The sequence below is a fragment of the Periplaneta americana genome, chromosome 8 (genome assembly GCF_040183065.1).
Source record: "Periplaneta americana isolate PAMFEO1 chromosome 8, P.americana_PAMFEO1_priV1, whole genome shotgun sequence".
NCBI lineage: Eukaryota > Metazoa > Arthropoda > Insecta > Blattodea > Blattidae > Periplaneta > Periplaneta americana.
The window spans coordinates 149,781,218-149,799,482 of NC_091124.1; the positions used below are offsets into that span (position 1 = coordinate 149,781,218).

At 35.1% G+C, this 18,265-nt stretch overlaps 1 protein-coding gene across 1 annotated transcript in view; it reads right to left on the bottom strand.

Annotated features, from left to right (window-relative positions):
* The window catches only part of LOC138705149 (cytochrome P450 9e2-like), a 94,687-nt gene extending 80,766 nt beyond the window's left edge, over positions 1-13,921 (bottom strand). Inside the window, exon 1 of the mRNA XM_069833810.1 lies at positions 13,475-13,921. Coding sequence (XP_069689911.1) covers positions 13,475-13,898 — 424 coding nt within the window. The 5' untranslated portion in view covers positions 13,899-13,921. The remainder of the gene's footprint in view (positions 1-13,474) is intronic.
* Between the last annotated feature and the right edge of the window lie 4,344 nt (positions 13,922-18,265).

Here is an 18,265-nt window from a genome sequence, read left to right on the forward strand (position 1 = left end):
CATTATAGGAACCGACAACACAGGATGTGAACAAAACACATCTAGTATTAATTAGTAAATGAAAACGGGCAAGTAAAAGACATAGTAAGATGACCCGACTGGTAGCAGTATTAAAACTATTAAAGCATCTGTACGATTGTGGCGTGCAGAGATCCATTTGGAAGTGTCCCACCATCGCATTGTGATGGAGATGTACAGTTTAGCTCTAGTACTGTGACACGCAGCTTGTCCTGAGCGAGAGTGATAATCGTTCCTACATCGCCGGAACACTCTACAAAGTAAGATATTCTGTATGTCGTCATTCTAGTTGCTGTATGTGTAACAAAATCTGCGGTATGAGGATGGACGATGGTACCAATATGTTACGCGTACATTTTGTGCGTTGTTAAGTATAGGTTAGTGTCCATCGAGATGTACAACGGTTTCGTGAACATCAGAACTTTTACAGAAGACCATTTCCAGGTCGTGATAGAGTAATTTCAGTGCCGGACGATAGATTTATTCGGCCACAAGCTTTACAAATTCAACATACGACAGAAGTTGAAATGTGAAATTGTATCCAACGAGTGCAGGAAATCAATGTGAGTGAAGGAACAGTAAAACAAAAACTATACGAATCTGTTTGAAGGGCCAAAGACCTGCTACAGGTGTTAGAGATGAACAAAACTAACTGCCGCTCTCGCTCGCTGTGTTCGTTGCATTTGTCTTTCGACTCTCGCCTCGTCATTCTCGTGCGCTACGTGTCTCGCTCATCATTCTCGAAATAGCATTTAGTCGGCGTGGAAAGATTTTGTAACTTTGAAATAAATAAAATTATAAATGTTTAAATGAGACAAAAAGAGAAAACAGAATAATGTCTTAGTTATAAAAATGTTCTGGTTCTATTATATTTATTTCATCAATCTTTGTTCACGTCATTCCTTTGTTCACGTTATTCCTTAGAAAGAATCCAGTATAGGGCAGCTAAATTTGTTAAAGGTAAAAGAGAAGATGGGAACGATACGATAAAAGAACTTAAATGGGAAACTTTGGAAAACAGACGTAGGAAAACTAGAATAACATCATTGTATAGAGCACATCTAGGTCAGAAAGCATGGGTAGACATAACGGCTCGGTTAGAAAAGCCAACGTACTATGGTAGGAACGATCATGATTTTAAAATCAAATGTAGGAAACAGAAAACGAATGTAGGTAAATTCTCATTTTTAAATAGAACTATAAATGATTGGAATGACCTACCTGCAGCGGTCTTTGAGGGCTGTCCTTCCTTAAGGAGATTCAAGAATAATTTAAAGAGTTGTGTATAAAGTGAAAATTAAAATTAAGGTGACATTCAACATTTAATTTTTTAAGGTGACATGTATTTATCTAGCCTGACGAGTTTACTTCCTTGGTTTGAATTGTAAATTATTTAAAAATAGCGTGTAAGAGGGCCTTAGACTAGAAATATTTAGTTTAAATGTAGTTCTGTTTATAAGTATGCATAAGAATGCAATTATTTGTCTTATTTGAACTGTTGTATCAGTGAAGAGAGGTGAGTCAGTGAAGTTATGGTTTTACAGTGCAGTGAACAGTTCCGATCAGTGATAATTTATAGCCTCAATGAAATGTGTTCTATAGTGTCAGTGAAATGTGTTACAGAGTGTCAGTGAAATGCGTCATAGTGCCACTACAGGGAATGAGATGAGAGTAAAGTGAAAGACTATTGAAACTTATGTAGGGCCTATACATAATTATGTAGGTTGTGTTGTAAAATTCGGTGTTTTATTTTATGTTTTATTATTATTGTGTTAAATTGTATTGTGTATTCTTATTGTATTGTGTATTCTTATTGTATTGTGTATAAAATTGTATATGTGTTGTAAATTGTATTATGTATTGTAAATTTTATTGTGTATAGCTTATCATTTTAACTGTGTATTGTTAATATTGTATATACCACTGCCACCGGGTGCTTGCCCACTTGCAGTGTAAATAAATACATACATACATACATGGCGAATTAGATGTGTTCCAGTTCTTAATCCGCCATCACTATCCATACGAATATTACAAAAACTAATACATATTGGACCTATAAATATCCTCTATTCACAATAATAATAATAATAATAATAATAATAATAATAATAATAATAATAATAATACTAATAATAATAATAATAACTCTTGTATTTAAAACTCTTACTTTAACTTTTTCATTTCTATACTCAATCTCTTAAAAATTATTCTGTTAACTTCACTGACTACTTTTCGTAGTTTCCTATCGTGTCCGACTACTCAACATTTATAATTCCATATCCGTTAGAGCTTTGACTTTCTCTTCCCATCTAATTTTAACTGTAAAAAGAAATTTTCCTAATTTATGCAGATTGCTGGCGTTTAGGGGACCATTCCTTTTTTTTTATAATCTACTATAGCGTTTATTTGTAGAAATTTTTTATCCACCCAACCGTTTCTCAAATCATTTGTTGCCTGACACTTTAACGCAATATGCATTGCGTCTTCCACTAGTCCACACAAAGGACATTTATCCTGCTCTACGTTCCCTCTCTTATTCTTGAGCCTCCAGATAGCCTACCTAATCTCCACCATGCCATTCCTGTTCTCTCTTCCCTTGAATTTAGTCTAATATATTCTTCCTGTTCCCAAAACTGTTTAACCTCCCTATAGTATTTTAGTGATCCTAGATCTTTAATATTACTAAAAATATCTTGCCTCGAAATTTCGTTTGCCCTCTCTTTTACTATTCTTCGAATAGTTTTCGTGTTTATAGACCCTAATTCTCTCCATAGCCAATTTAGACCTAATCTGTTTATTTCTCTTTCCAGCTCTTTCAGCCAATTCGATTTCCAATTAGCGGCTTCCATACAAAAGATACATGTTTTCATAATTGCTGAATCATTCCTAAATAGAATATTACCTAAATATTTGATTTTTCTTTCTAGAATAATTCCCAGACTCGAATCTATTCCCATCTCAAGTAACACTGCCAGGTTAGAAGCATTCTCCGGTATTCCTAGAAATGTTTTACACATTTTGGCTCTTTATCGATGTTTCTGCTGGATAACCTACTATCCCAGATCTCAATATTATACAATATTTTTGATTCTACCAGTGCATTATAGACGTGGAGAAAATTCTTCACCCCAATATTCGGTCATTTATTTAAGCATCTGTCTACTGCTTGGAGCGCGTTTTTTCCTTTATTCAGTGCCAATTCATAATCTCACAAATGAATGTAATCACATCAATGCCTTGTACAAGCTCTATTTATTAAATACAGTGCTCGGTTAATATTACTCTCGCAAAAGATATCTCATAATCGTACTTAAATAAACCACACGCTACGGGTAACAATCTTGCCTTGCCGCGTCAGCGTCAACACCTTACGGAGTTATTTCGACACGATTAAACGCTTCAACTGCTGAATGATGAATGGTTCTATTATATATTACCTATGGTTATATAAATAGAAAAAAATTCTCAAATAAATTTGCATTTATAAGAAACGTAAAACATAACATTAATATATTTCTGCTTGAGATTGCACACTTGATCTTAAACATATGAAACTAAAATTCCTAGCCTTTTAATAAGGGCCTAGTAATTAAATAAAGACTGGGGAAGAGATTCTTATACACTGAAAGATAGAGATGTTTCAAATATGCTACTTTTTTGTTTATACATATATAACAGTTGCCAAAGTAGATAAAAGTTCAGTCAGGCATAAACAACTGTGGTGATTCAAGGCTGCTTGACTTCGGGACTTCGGGAGTGATCAATCTCGAGTCTTCGAGCACTCACAGCCAGTCTTTACATCAAGGAAGCGACGTAATACAATATTGTCGTGCGGGTTTTCGGCTTTGCGGGCGCTGTTAGTCTCGCTTTCTCGATCGTTGTTTATCTCTAAGTTGCACAATAATACTAATAGATAACAATGGGTCGCTCGACTTGGATTCGCACATCAATATGAAGGATGGGCAATGACACAGTAGAAAGATGTGTTGTTCACCGATGAATCAAGATTCTGCTTAAGATCGCCGGATGGGAGGGGCCGAGCTTCGATGACAGGTGAACAATTTTCACCTTGCAATGGAGGTGTAGTTATGATGTGCTCTTGGATAAATTTGAAAGCAAACATTGAACGACCACCGACGTAGCTCAGGCGGTAACTCGTTTGCATGCCGATCTGGAGTTGCGCTTGGCAGTGGGTTCGATTCCCGCGTGGGCTGAATACCTAGTTGGGTTTTTTCGAGGTTTTCCCCAAACATAAGGCGAATAACAGGTAAGCTATGCCGAATCCTCTATCTCATCTTGCCAAATACCATCTCGCTATGACCAATCCCGTCAGTGCTAAATAACCCAGTAGTTGATACAGCGTCATCAAATAACCAAGTAAAAAAACTCTTATTAAAACTGGCTTGATATATACTAGAGACCCAAAGTGAGCATATTTTGCACTTTACCCCATTCATTTGGGGATACATTCATGTTCATGCAAGACATTGCTCATCCACACTCTGAAAGTTGCGTTAGTTTTTGGATGAGGTTGGATTCGCCATATGGAATGGCTGGCGCGTAGCCCCGACCTCAATCCCACTGAGAACTTCTGGAACATGTTTTGTAGATATATTCGTCATAGAGACAGTATTCTGAAAAATGTGACTGATATTAAAGGGACGTTTCTGCAAGAATGGGAAGATATTCCACAGAGGAAAATAAGAAATGTTATCGTATGGCTAACAGAATGGAGGCCGTAATTACAGAAAGAGGAATGAACACTTATTATTGACTGCGTTCGTTGTATGTGTCACATACAATCACTGGATGACCCTACATTTGAACGACTGTACAATGGTTAATTTGCGAAATGCACAGCTTTTGCTGTTTTCTTTTAAATTATAAATGTTACTAAGACACCTCGGATTCTACTTTCAGGAGTCTAAAATAGGCTCTAAAATTATAAAAACAGATACTAAAATACTGATTTAGTCACCTGAAGATACAGTTTCAAGCAGCTCAAATTCGATTTTATGTCCCTAAATCGTGTTTCTATCAACCCAAACTACAATAACTAGAATAATACAGTTAATTAGTGAGTATTAAGCATTATGGTATGTAGTGCAAAAACAGTAAGAGAATATTGTGATTAGAAACTTCATTTTAGTAATGTCTTAAATTTATAAATACTGGTATAGGCCTATTAATGAAACATTCGTCGACGTTATTGTTCTATGGCTGCTGACACAGAAATGTTAATATTACAATAAATTAAATTAATTAATTTACCATTGAATTTAAAATCAACACGATTTTATTATTCATAATTGGCATTACCATACATAACAAGGGTTTTCTTTAAATTTTCTGTGAAACTTTGCCTTTTCTTAAGCAACAATTTCGTTTTTGATCTAGATATTTGTGTTGTTATTTTGCTCATATTTTTAGATTATGTTTGGGTTTGTTATTTTGTTTTGTTATTCCTTATTTTAAGTGGAATAAAAAGATTTTCTCAATGATACCTAAGTAGTGGTGCATATTTCAATCCAGCAACATTTCATATGTTGATTTCTTTAGAAGAAGTATATCCTCCCCACTCAACACATTCCTACTGCCTACTCCAATGCTCAACAAATGCAATCAGTTTTCAGGAATTTCTTGATTCCTACAACCAAACTATTACTAGATTTTTGAACCAAACTCACTCCAAGATATTCAAAGCTTTCTCATTGCTGCATGATAAAAACAAAAACACATTAACAAATTAGAAATAGAGAGTTTTTAGGCTGTGACATCTTAAAATAGGTCACAATGGGCAAAATTAACATTTTAGGCACCGTAAAACCTCTTCCAAAGGTTCATATTTTATATATAAAACTTGAAGGTATTCATATAGTTTTAGTTCATCCCTAGAGAAGAAAAAAAAGGCATTTAGCCTAAAATGCGAGATATACTTATTAACTTCTGCGTTTAAATTCGACATATGTTTCCAGTAAATAATGATGGCTGACAAAGGATTCACAAAAGTGAAAACAACAGAAAAGAGCATGTAAGTTCTTTTCTCCATGCATTGAAAAAGTATACAGGATGAACCGTAACTAATGTCATTAATCTCAGGGGTTAGTCCTTGAGTAATTGCAAACAAAAACTTTAAATACAAATTTGCTCGTTTTTGCTTCCTTTTCGAGATGAAAATTGTTTTATACGAAACATATTTTCATACCGTGTTTTGGGAAAACCATTGATTTAATTCTCAATATGCTCAGTCAGTTTAAGAGAACAGTATTATGATAACAAATGATTGAAAGAATTTTAGTTTTGTCTGTTAAATGTGCAGAAATTTGATCCGAACAAATGTAACTTTTCGTTCTGCAAAGCAATTTTATAATGTTACATTTGTTCGGATCAAATTTCTGCGCATTTAAAGGACAAAACTAAAATTCAATAATTTATTATCATAATCCTCTGTTCTCATAAATTGACTGAGAATATTGGGAATTAAATCAATGGCTTTCCCAAAACGCACTAAGAAATAATGTTTAATATAAAACAATTTTTATCTCGAAAAGGAAGCAAAAACAAGCAAAACTGTATTAAATTTATTTAAATATCTCAAAGAATAACCACTTGAAATCAATGACATTACTTACAGTTCATTCTGTAGATGATATCACATGAAAAACTAATGATATTGTATAGTAGAATTCTCACTCGTTTCAAAAGTAACAGAATTCCCAAGGGTTCGATAATGCATCCATCCATAAGGCTCGGTTTACTTTTCAGTGAAACTGACAGCCAATTCAGTTGATAATGCTTTTACTTGCCGCTAGATGGTATAGCTAATACAAGCTTAAACCCGCCATGGATGGGTTCGAGGAACGATTACTTTTTATCCGTTGTATCTCAATGTTTCTTGACGTGTGGGGCGTGGCCTTTTATCAACCGCGACGACCGAGATAAAACTAAAACATTGTTATAATATATGGCTATCAATATCGTAGGCTTACTTCTAAAACCCCGTAAGTCCAATTTTTACCCAATGTCAAAATCTGTGTATATTTCCAAAATGCGTCTGCTGATAACACGTCATAAGTATGCAAATGAAGAGGTGGACTCCAAACTGGCCTAGTCTAAATGACAAGTTAGGAGAAAAATTACAAAACTTATAAAATAAATTTGACGCCCTTAGATTCGTTTTAAAAAAACATACGCAGACACTAAGTCAAAACTTAGGAGAGTCCGTTAAATAAACTTGCAATACAGTACATTGACCGGTCAAAAAAAAGTGAACACTTTGAAATCTTTAGTAAAAACTAAATAAATTGTACATTCATCAGCAATTATGGTAAAAATGTTTTATCTGCGTCAATTTTAAACTTTAAGTTAAACTTTAATAGCGATGTCTGCTACGTAATAACTTAACATTAAAAACTTTGTTTCTGCGCAGAAGATGTTAAATTGAAGATCTAGGGAAAAAATGAATAACACAAAATTTATGAGTCCATTGTTGTGTTTTCCATTTGATATAAAACAGCCATTTTGTGTTTTCATCAAATATGTCTCTCTCATCTCATGAAGTAATCGTGGCCGTTTTCCACCAATGCCACTCCAGCTGCTGCGGGTTCAGGCCGTAACAGAAAAACTTTAGTCAGAGATGATCGATTTTTGTTGCATCAGATCTTACAGGACCGGCACACCACCGCTGTCGATGCCCGTAATCTAAATTGGCCGCGCACATCAACATCAGTGAAAGGACAGTTCGAAAAAGGTTTGATGAAGCAAATCTGAGATCTCGGAGGCCCGCAACTGATCCTCTGCTGTTTGCAGAACAACGCAGTAATCGTCTTGATTTTGCAAGGAACCACCAACATTGGGCACATGAAGACTGGAGCCATGTACTCTTTACAGACGAGTCCAGATTCTGTGTAAGAGGACCAGATGGAAGGGAACGAGTATGGAGGAGGCCTGGAGAACGCTATCTTGACTGCATGATCTTTAAAGGCACACCATTTGGAGGTGGCTCCATTATGGTATGGGCGGGAATATCTACCAACGATAAAACGGAGTTTGTCCTCATTGAAAATGGATCTTGACGGCAGCATGATATATTGATGAGGTTGTTGATTATCATGTGGTTCCGTTCTCGATATTTGCAGGAGACAATTCCATCTTTATGCATGATAATGCTCGTCCTCACGCTGTTCGGTGTGTGTCGGATTTTTTGGATGAAGTTGGTATCGTGTCTCTTGGGTGGCCTTCATGCAGCCCGGACTTTAATACGATTGAGCACGTATGGGATAATCCTGGACGTGTTCGAGGCAGAGATCACCCTCAGAAATAATGAAACAATTTAGGGAAGCTTTACGGCAGGAATGGGAAGACATTGGGCAAGAATACATTAGTAATTACTGTGGTAATGAGCATGCCAAGCCGAATGGAAGCAGTCAACAGAGCAAGATGAGGAAATACCCGCTACTAGGTTGTGACCCTGATGCAGGTTACTCTATCAGCAACAAATTGTTTTAATGTGTGAACAGGTATTAATTCACACAAATTAATTCAGGCCTTAATATTATGCTACTTTGTCTTATATTTTACGTTATTTGTATCGTAAAATAGTTTAATTTAGGCTACCTCAAAAATGAATTTCGTTTCATAATAATTAATGAAATTTCCATAATTAAATGTTACCTAGAAATATTCAAGATGTTCCGTTTTTTCTGATCAGTGTAGTTATTTACTTGAAAGGGATAAATTAAAACGTGAATAAAGCAAGTTAAAATCTTAAAAAAGGACTTTGGACACTTTGGAATCCACCTTTTCAAATGTTTCTATATATTATAATAATTAACAAATGCATAATAGTTGTTAGCTGGGATGTAAAGAGAATATGAAGTTATTTGGCTCTCTTGTACAATTCCCTCAAATGCAGTTACGAGGTTTTGAAGTTAGCCAACGATATATTGAAATATTCATCGCCGGATTTAAAGACACCTGAATTATTATGAAATATTCAAGACTTGAGAAGAGATTATTTTCATTTCATAAGAGTTCTGAAAGTCTGACAATATCAGATCGATGGTCAGATTTGAATATGGGTTTTTGGCCAAGCAACTTAACTGTCGTCAAATCAGTGATAAAAGCATTACACAATTTGCCATCTTGAATATATTAGATAAAAGTTATGATAGTTATTCTAATCCTTTTTATGAATTATAATCAGTAATGTCACAGAATATTTTTTATACTAAAATATTTCATATTGTACCAGAAAGTTTTAGAATACAATTATGCAGCCTGAATATTCATCACAGAAAAAAAGAAATTATAGCTTTCATTTACTGAACAATAAGAAATGGATATAATGACGTCAGATTTCAAAATACATCATGGGATGAATTCTGGAGCAAATTTAACAAAATCATCATCATCATTATCATCGAAGACAACAAGATATCTACATTTCAAATAGGTAGAGGGCGCAGTAATGTAGATTTAACAGTCATATCATCAATAATGCACTGCTTTACTATGTATCGGGATGGAAATCAGGTGGGGAAGAAAGCTCTGTACATCATGAACTCATAGGCCCGGTTTCTTGAACCTTTGTTAAAATGCACCTAACATAGCGTTAATTAACTGTAAATTAAAGTATAAAGTGCTGTTAAAAATATTGCGTTTCGTCAACTTTACATTTCACATTTTAACATTCTGTTTGTTAACTTTCTGTTAAGACCAGAGATCCTAGAGTTTAACCATAACCTGTAACCAAGTATAGGCTCAGTTCTGTTTTCTGAACTCTGACAATTGCGATTCTCGCTCGTTTCCGTTGTTTGATTCAGAGAGGATAGAAATCTTTGTATTCTGTCAGGTTTGATTTCTGCTTCTTTCCGTCATCTGTATCACAGTAGCGTGGAGCGGCGTATTGGTATTGCTGTTGTGAAATGGAAAACACTGGAACAAAAAGAAATCGTGGGACTAATTTCTCTTCCTTCGAGAGAAGTGTTCTGCCGGAAATAATTTCGCAGTATAAACCAATTATCGAGAATAAACAAACAAACGGATCTACGTTGAAAACGAAAAGTGAGGCTTGGCAAAAATAGCCTACACTTTTGTATGAACTTCTGTTCTGTCAAATCACTGAAATCATCTGCTCTGTTTATATATTCATGAATATCATTTTCTAAATAATCAAGATATAAAAGTTCAGGACCTAACACACCAGCAATATTGAATACTTCTATGCTAACAGAGAGTTAAATGATTTAACTGCATGAAATTGGTCAGTTAAATTAACATGGGTTTTAACAGACTGTTAGTACTAACAGACGTTGAAGAAATGCTTCAACTGTTAAGTTTACAGTTAAAATGGAATAACACACTGTTATAATTTAACAAAGGTTGAAGAAACCGGGGCATAGCCTTTAATCTGGCAAATGCGTCTTTAGAGCAGTCATGTCAATTGATGCCCATAGGAGCAAGCGCGCGCTTTAGAGCTCAGGAGAGCCTGAGCGCTTTACAGCGGAAAGGAAAGAGACAGACGAAAGAGGTAGTATATGCCACTTGGTCGAGCTATATACGGGGATGGCCAGCACTGATTTAATAGATGAAGGGAAGAAAACTTATTAAAACTGTATCCATGCTAATTTTTAGATTTGTCTGAGAAGTATAAGTGCATTATAAGAATGTAAGTTTTAATTTTAGTATTCATTTTTCACAAGTTTGATTTTTTTATTCAAAAGAAATATTTTCTCAACTTTTTTTTATAGAAAAGTGAAATTTTCAGATGTAGGCCTATTTATTTAGTAGCTTACGGAATGTTTCCTTAAATCTAATATACTGTAAATACGTATTACTGAAGATAGTGTATTGAAAATATTCGCATGGAAATTGTTTGTAAGGAAATCAATTAACAAAGCAACTACTGTTACATCATAAATAAAATATACGTCCCCATGTGATGTAAAAACGTCAACTCTATAGCTTCAGCAGATTTCGAGAAAATAATTTAATATTCTGATGATAGGAAGTTGCTCACCAATATCACCTTAAAAGCATAATGCGATAAGAGTTTTATTATGGAATATTTGTTACACTCAAAACATATACAGCACTTAGGTAACTTTGCTTTGTACTGTAATATTGTTTAGATTAGTTTATTGATTACTTTTATAAGGCTAAAGGTACCATCAATATCAATTCCAGCTTATCATGCCATACTCAATCTCTTTTTTTTTTTTGGGATATCACTTTCTTTATGAATGATGTGTTTCATCCATTTAGTACAGTATAGTTGTACTACTACGGAATTAATGTGAATATTCCTTCTTAACTCTTTATTATGTTATTAACATTTAAAACACAACTGGAATATTAAGAAATTGGTATTAGTACTTTTGTTTTACAGACAATATAGATAATATCAAACAAAAAGAAGCCATCTAAAAGTAACGATATAAAATTTCACGTTCCGTTTGAAATTTGTGCACTACTGTTTTCTTAATCCAACAGGCTGCTTATTCATATACACAATCCTTCCTCTTTCCATACTTAGCGCTTGCTGCCCGCGCACGACGTCAAGATCAGAAAAATGTGCTTGCTTTGACATCACTGCTTTGGAGCCTCGATGGTCAGCAGTTTACAGCAGTAAGAAACATAGTTAAGGAATATGATTTTCTGAAGTTCGATACTAGAGTAAAAGAATATATTGCTTCCAAATTCCATTGCGTAAGTGTTGGCACAGACCTGGAGAAACTGAACGAAGAACTCTGTGGAAAAGTGAGCAGCACAACAGACATCGGAGAATTAATATCAGATCTCTCCACTGCGTGTAAAGCTGCATTTCGATAAGCAACAGGTAGTAAGAAAGGAAGAATGCAACGGAAGAACAGTATGATCTTGGACAGAGCAATTAACATACATCGTGAAAAAGTTAATGCACTGAGGGGAAGATATCAAAGAATGCAGAATATCAACCTCAGGTAGGATAGGAAAACACAGTATCTGGAAGAGAAACGACGATATCAATCTCATCTACTGCAAGAAAAATGCAAATCATGGGGAAAATTTTGCACTTTAACTAATGCGAATAATCCATGGAATGCAGTTTATAAAATGACAATTGGTAAACTTCGTATTCCAATTTATTAGTCTGTGAACAATTCGGAAATCCAATGGAGAATACACTGCAGATATGAAGGACACCATGGAGTACATGTTAAACTACTTTGTTCCAGACGACGACAAAATACCATCAAGGCGTAAGAAGTAAAGGAATGGAACTTCAGGACGTAGAGGACGACAGACTGTTTACTCAGCAAAAAATCTTGTTCAAAGTTAAGTCCTTTAATACGAGGAAAACATCTGGTGAAAATGGGATAACGAGCGATAAACTGCTTAGGGTTTATGCACTTTTCTCATCATTCATCACAGGAATCTTTCCAAAACAATGGAAAAGATCATTTGTACTGTACGCTGGCGAATCGAAAAGTTTTGTCTCTATTTTTTTTCAGCCACAACAGGCCTACTATGATACATGATTGAAATAATTTTAGTGTTGTCTTTTAAATATGCAGAAATTTGATGCGAAGAAATATAACGTTTCGTTCTGAAAAATAATTTAAAAATATTAAAATATATATTATGTTCCTGTTTGCGTGTCCACGTTTCAGCCTAATAAAGTAAAATACCTCCCACTATTGTAGTGTATGTTAAAATGTTTGCAATTTTTTTTATAATTTTCTATTCCATAGAATTTAATGTATATTGGTACAGTAAATAGGAACATAAAAATACATTGCTTAGCCACAGGAATGAATTAATTACCTACGACATACAACACAAATTTCAAATATGTATGAATTTAAAAATAATATAATAAGAGAAAAAAGTGGAATGTACTAAAATACTGTTCAACAACAGCTAAGGTGGCATGGGCATGTAATGCGAAGAGGTAGCAAATTACAGTATATAGAGAAATCTTACATAGGATACCAGGCTACTTGGAAGAACGACGCGTGAAGGCCATAATCTGCATGGAATGGCGGATTAAGGGAAAGGAGAGGGGAAAGGGACATATGAGACAAAGATCGTTTGAATCGTGACATTTGGAAAAAGAAGGCTGTATTTTTTAGTTTTTGAAACTTGTGAATATCATGGAAACATGCTTATAATACTATATATGAATTAATAAGTGAATAAATATAAACACACACACACAGATATATATATATATATATATATATATATATATATATATATACGTACATTGTATGTATGTATGTATTGTATTGTATTGTATGCATACATATACATATTCACTTATTCTAGAAATCTCTTGAAACAAATACCGAGAGATTTTATTAAAGAAAAGCCCATATGAAAATAAAGAAGAAGCCAAGTTGTTGTGAAAAGCTGCATTGCATTGCCCGACAGTGGAAAAGTAAGCAGGGGGTGTTGCGGCCAACAGTACCTTTGAGGGCCTGCAGATTCTTGGTGAGAATGGGCTCTGCGTCTTCGGGGATGAGAATTGGCAAGTCCACGAAGTGCTCGAAGTCCTTAACGGTGACGAGACGCACCAGTGCGGGGTCGCGGATCATGAACATAGGTTGCAGGAACTGGAATATACCTCCCACCGGATGCCTGTCAAGATGATCGTACATATCCCGCACATGATCGGATACGGCCGTCTTTCGGGCGAACAAGGGTCCCATGTTGCCTACCAGAAGAGTAGGGGGCAGGAAAGGCACTCCCCGTTTCGCGAAGAAATTGTTGTTGCGGGTCAGGTACCAGTATACCAGACTCAGGCACAGGCACACGGCCGCTGCCAACATCAACGTCCACTCCATTGCGATTACTAACTCACACTGACCACGTGACTGCTCGTTCATGGCCATAACGGCGGCCTTGTGGTGCAATCTTCGTGGTCGTTGCGCAACGAGCACGCTACAGACACAAGATAGGCTGTCAACCTGGCGGTAATATCGACAGAGCGATCGGAATCGATGCAGAGCGCTATTTTTCCAGATTCTACTCTTCATAAAAAAAAAAAAAAAAACAAAAACAGTGAAAGGGGATTTATAGAATCCCTGAACACATCTCGCGGTATATTTTGAACGCTGATGACGTCAGTGGATGTTATTAAAGGGTACTCGTATACGGCAAACTACAAACACAGATCACTAGACCACGGAACTTTACGCACTAAAAAAAAAAAACGGAAAATCTGCATGCAACTATACAGCAAAAACTGAAATGTGGGCTAAAATTGAAATATGTGAAGTAAAAAATGCACTTCGGAGGTTTATTTGGTTTAATATTATGATCTAAACTAAAATAATTTAAAGTAATAAATGTCATATAGCCATTTTTATTAAATATAATTTGTCTCGAGAAACCGATTTTTTTCAATAATCTTCTTCTACTACATATTCCTCTTGGCATGTCCGCCGTTAGGCTGGTATTACACTATCAAAGTTCTTTGACAAAGATCTTTCAAGATATATATTATAAAATATATGACAGTCTCATGGGTTTTCTTTTGTAAAAATTTCTTTGATAAAAGATCTTTTATAAAAATGCAAGCGCATCTTGTTATATTTTATAAACGATTTGTGTGGCTTGAAATCAGTATGGCGGAACGTAAATGTTGTTGGACTGTTGCTACGACCAAAATGCTGATAATGAGAACATGAAGCAAATGAAATGTTATAAAACACAAAACACGGACTACAAACACAGAAATAAAAGGCGAAAAGTGTAGGTCTACATAAAAATAGCAGACTCTAACTGCAGTACAGGAGTGATGCACAAGTTTGGAGAAATTTGAAAATCATCTTCATTCTCAAATAATTTATATAACTTTTTCAGTCTTCGCATTGTACTTTTTTATGGATATTTTTCTTATCACGTCTTGCAATCCATGATTTAACCCACAGGTGTTTCCTTTTCTGTTTCTTTTTCAGCAATATGGATATTGTAATATTTTGAACTAATTGTAGTTAAAATTGCATAGTACTCTGTTCATAATTCATTTTTGCATATATGTAATAAAAAACGTAGTTTTTTTTAACTATACATGGAGACGGATGAGTCTTTTTCCTTAATTTTAGGTTATCTTTGATAGTATATTTTATGTACTGTAATATACTCAAAATCCTACCATTTATCACAGATCTTTGATAAAATATTTTTTCTACGATATTGCGTGAAGCGCAATTTCACGCACTGTTAGCAGTGTGCGAAGTAAGTCTTTTCAACATCAGTGCGTGAAGTGAGCAGTGTGCGTGAAGTGAGCAGAGTGCGTGAAGTAATAACACCAGTGCGTGAGCTAATAATTTAAGGCTATCAAAGGAAAAACATTGTATGGTACACATTCGTGAAGTTTATTAACATTCGTATATTTGATAAACTCGGCAAGCTTCGTTTCTCAAACATACACTCCTATCAAAACTACCCACTTCACGAACTTGTATCATAAATAACTTTATCCTATTCTTTGCCATAGAACTTTGATAGTGTAATACCAGCCTTAAACTTGTAAGCAGATAGATCATATTCTGGTTCTTCGCTTCGTTGTGCAGTAAAACTTGTTGAAATGAAAATTTACACTCCACGTGTCTTCATTGTCGCAGGTGTTTGAATACATTCAGTTTCGTTTCAATGAAATCAGAGTGCACTAGCAATATTGTCGTCGCAGCAATTTCATGACCTCAACAATACGTGACTTTATTGTCGTTGGTGTCAAAACACGTTTATTTTTTTCAAAGGCATATTGGTTCCGTTAAGTTCAATGTTAAATTGAAAAATGAGTTCTATTCAGTCAATACTTAACATAAACACAATAAAACATGTTATAATAACATTTACACAGATTTAAAAACAAACGTTTTCGCCAATTTTGATTGGCATCTTCAGGTCGTGTAGGTCGAATGGAACATGTTATAAAAAGTGAACACTTGGTATATGACGTTAAAAACCAAAGTTACAACTGTAATATCACTTAAATACAGAGAATAGAATATAGCAAAAAGCCTCCACGATGTGTGTAGAATCACTGTGTTGAAAGAGGCGTGTGTGAACCAAGGAAACAGCAAAACTCTTCTGTCATTGCAGATACAGTTTTCAAGATAGATTTGAAGATGCTACGAACAGGTCGGTCGTGTGGCCGTTATGGAGAGCAGGAAAAATCCTGTAAATTGTAAGGATAGAATGAAACAATATTTGGAAGCATTTAAGTATTATTTAAATCTTCTAAAACAATACTTACAAAAAATGGAAGAACGTCTTGATATCCTTGAGGACGGCGACACGACTGATCTTTACATTAAGTGGTAGCATATGACGAAAACTGTATACGTTGCACGACTAGTGGATGAATGACCGTTACTTGCGTGTGATTTTAAACAGTGGGTTATTTGAATTTGGGTATTGTTCGTTAAGGAGCGGGCTATCATTATTATTAGAAAAGGTAGTAATATATAGTTCCTCCGCAGCATTCATATAATTATGATTGTTAATAGTCTTTGAGACCTGAAGGGCTTCTTCTATGCCAGTAAGTTCGTGATTAAGGGAAATGAGATGCGTGGCAAACTTTGATTTATTCCTATTGAATTTGAAGTCAGAGACGTGCTCTTTGTAACGCGTGCGAAAATTCCTTTTTGTTTGGCCAACGTATTACAATGTAAAAACTGTCCCAGTAAATACGTTGGCCAAACAAAAGGAATTTTCGCACGCGTTACAAAGAGCACGTCTCTGACTTCAAATTCAATAGGAATAAATCAAAGTGTGCCACGCATCTCATTTCCCTTAATCACGAACTTACTGGCATAGAAGAAGCCCTTCAGGTCTCAAATACTATTAACAATCATAATTATATGAATGCTGCGGAGGAACTATATATTACTACCTTTTCTAATAATAATGATAGCTCGCTCCTTAACGAACAATACCCAAATTCAAATAACCCGCTGTTTAAAATCACACGCAAGTAACGGTCATTCATCCACTAGTCGTGCAACTTATACAGTTTTCGTCATATGCTACCACTTAATGTAAAGATCAGTCGTGTCGCCGTCCTCAAGGATATCAAGACGTTCTTCCATTTTTTGTAAGTATTGTTTTAGAAGATTTAAATAATACTTAATGCTTCCAAATATTCTTTCATTCTATCCTTACAATTTACAGGATTTTTCCTGCTCTCCATAACGGCCACACGACCGACCTGTTCGTAGCATCTTCAAATCTATCTTGAAAACTGTATCTGCAATGACAGAAGAGTTTTGCTGTTTCCTTGGTTCACACACGCCTCTTTCAACACAGTGATTCTACACACATCGTGGAGGCTTTTTGCTATATTCTATTCTCTGTATTTGAGTGATATTACAGTTCTAACTTTGGTTTTTAACGTCATATACCAAGTGTTCACTTTTTATAACATGTTCCATTCGACCTACACGACTTGAAGATGCCAATCAAAATTGGCGAAAACGTTTGTTTTTAAATCTGTGTAAATGTTATTGTAACATGTTTTATTGTGTTTATATTAAGTATTGACTGAATAGAACTCATTTTTCAATTTAACATTTATTTTTGGTTCTACGAAATCAGAGTAAAAGTCTGAATGACAACTAGGCTAGGCGTATTTTCGCTCTGGCTCCTGAAACATTATATTTATTAGGCCTATAGCCACGGTCTCATAGTTAACATGCCGGCATCATACAATAATGTGCGGTGTGCTTTTAAAACATAATTTTGCCGACCGATTGTTGCTCTGTAGGTTTCACTCTAAGCGTCTCGTTGTCACGTCTACTTCCCCGATAAGAATAAGCACTAGTTTGTTATATTGTTAAATGGTTATTATTATTATTATTATTATTAATTCATATACGAGTACGTTGACATTCTTAACTTTTAATAATAACTCTTTAATAATAATTTTTATTCACATACCTTAATGTTCGTCCTCAGCACAATACATTGCAACCTTGGTGTCATGGAAGCAGCTTATTGGGTGCAATATTGAAATTGAGGCGAGTGATTGGAGCGGCGACACAAGAAATTGAAAACAATAACACAATTAAATTTCAAAGACCTGTCGAATGTTATGCAAGAGGCCGCTCAAAGACCTGCCGAATGTTAATCATGAGAGCGCGGCGATAATACAGGCGGAAGTATCCATTGTCATCGCAGCAATTTCATATCCTCAACTTACAGTAATAATTAACTAATTATTATATAAGTTTTGTTTCTCACGTAATTTATA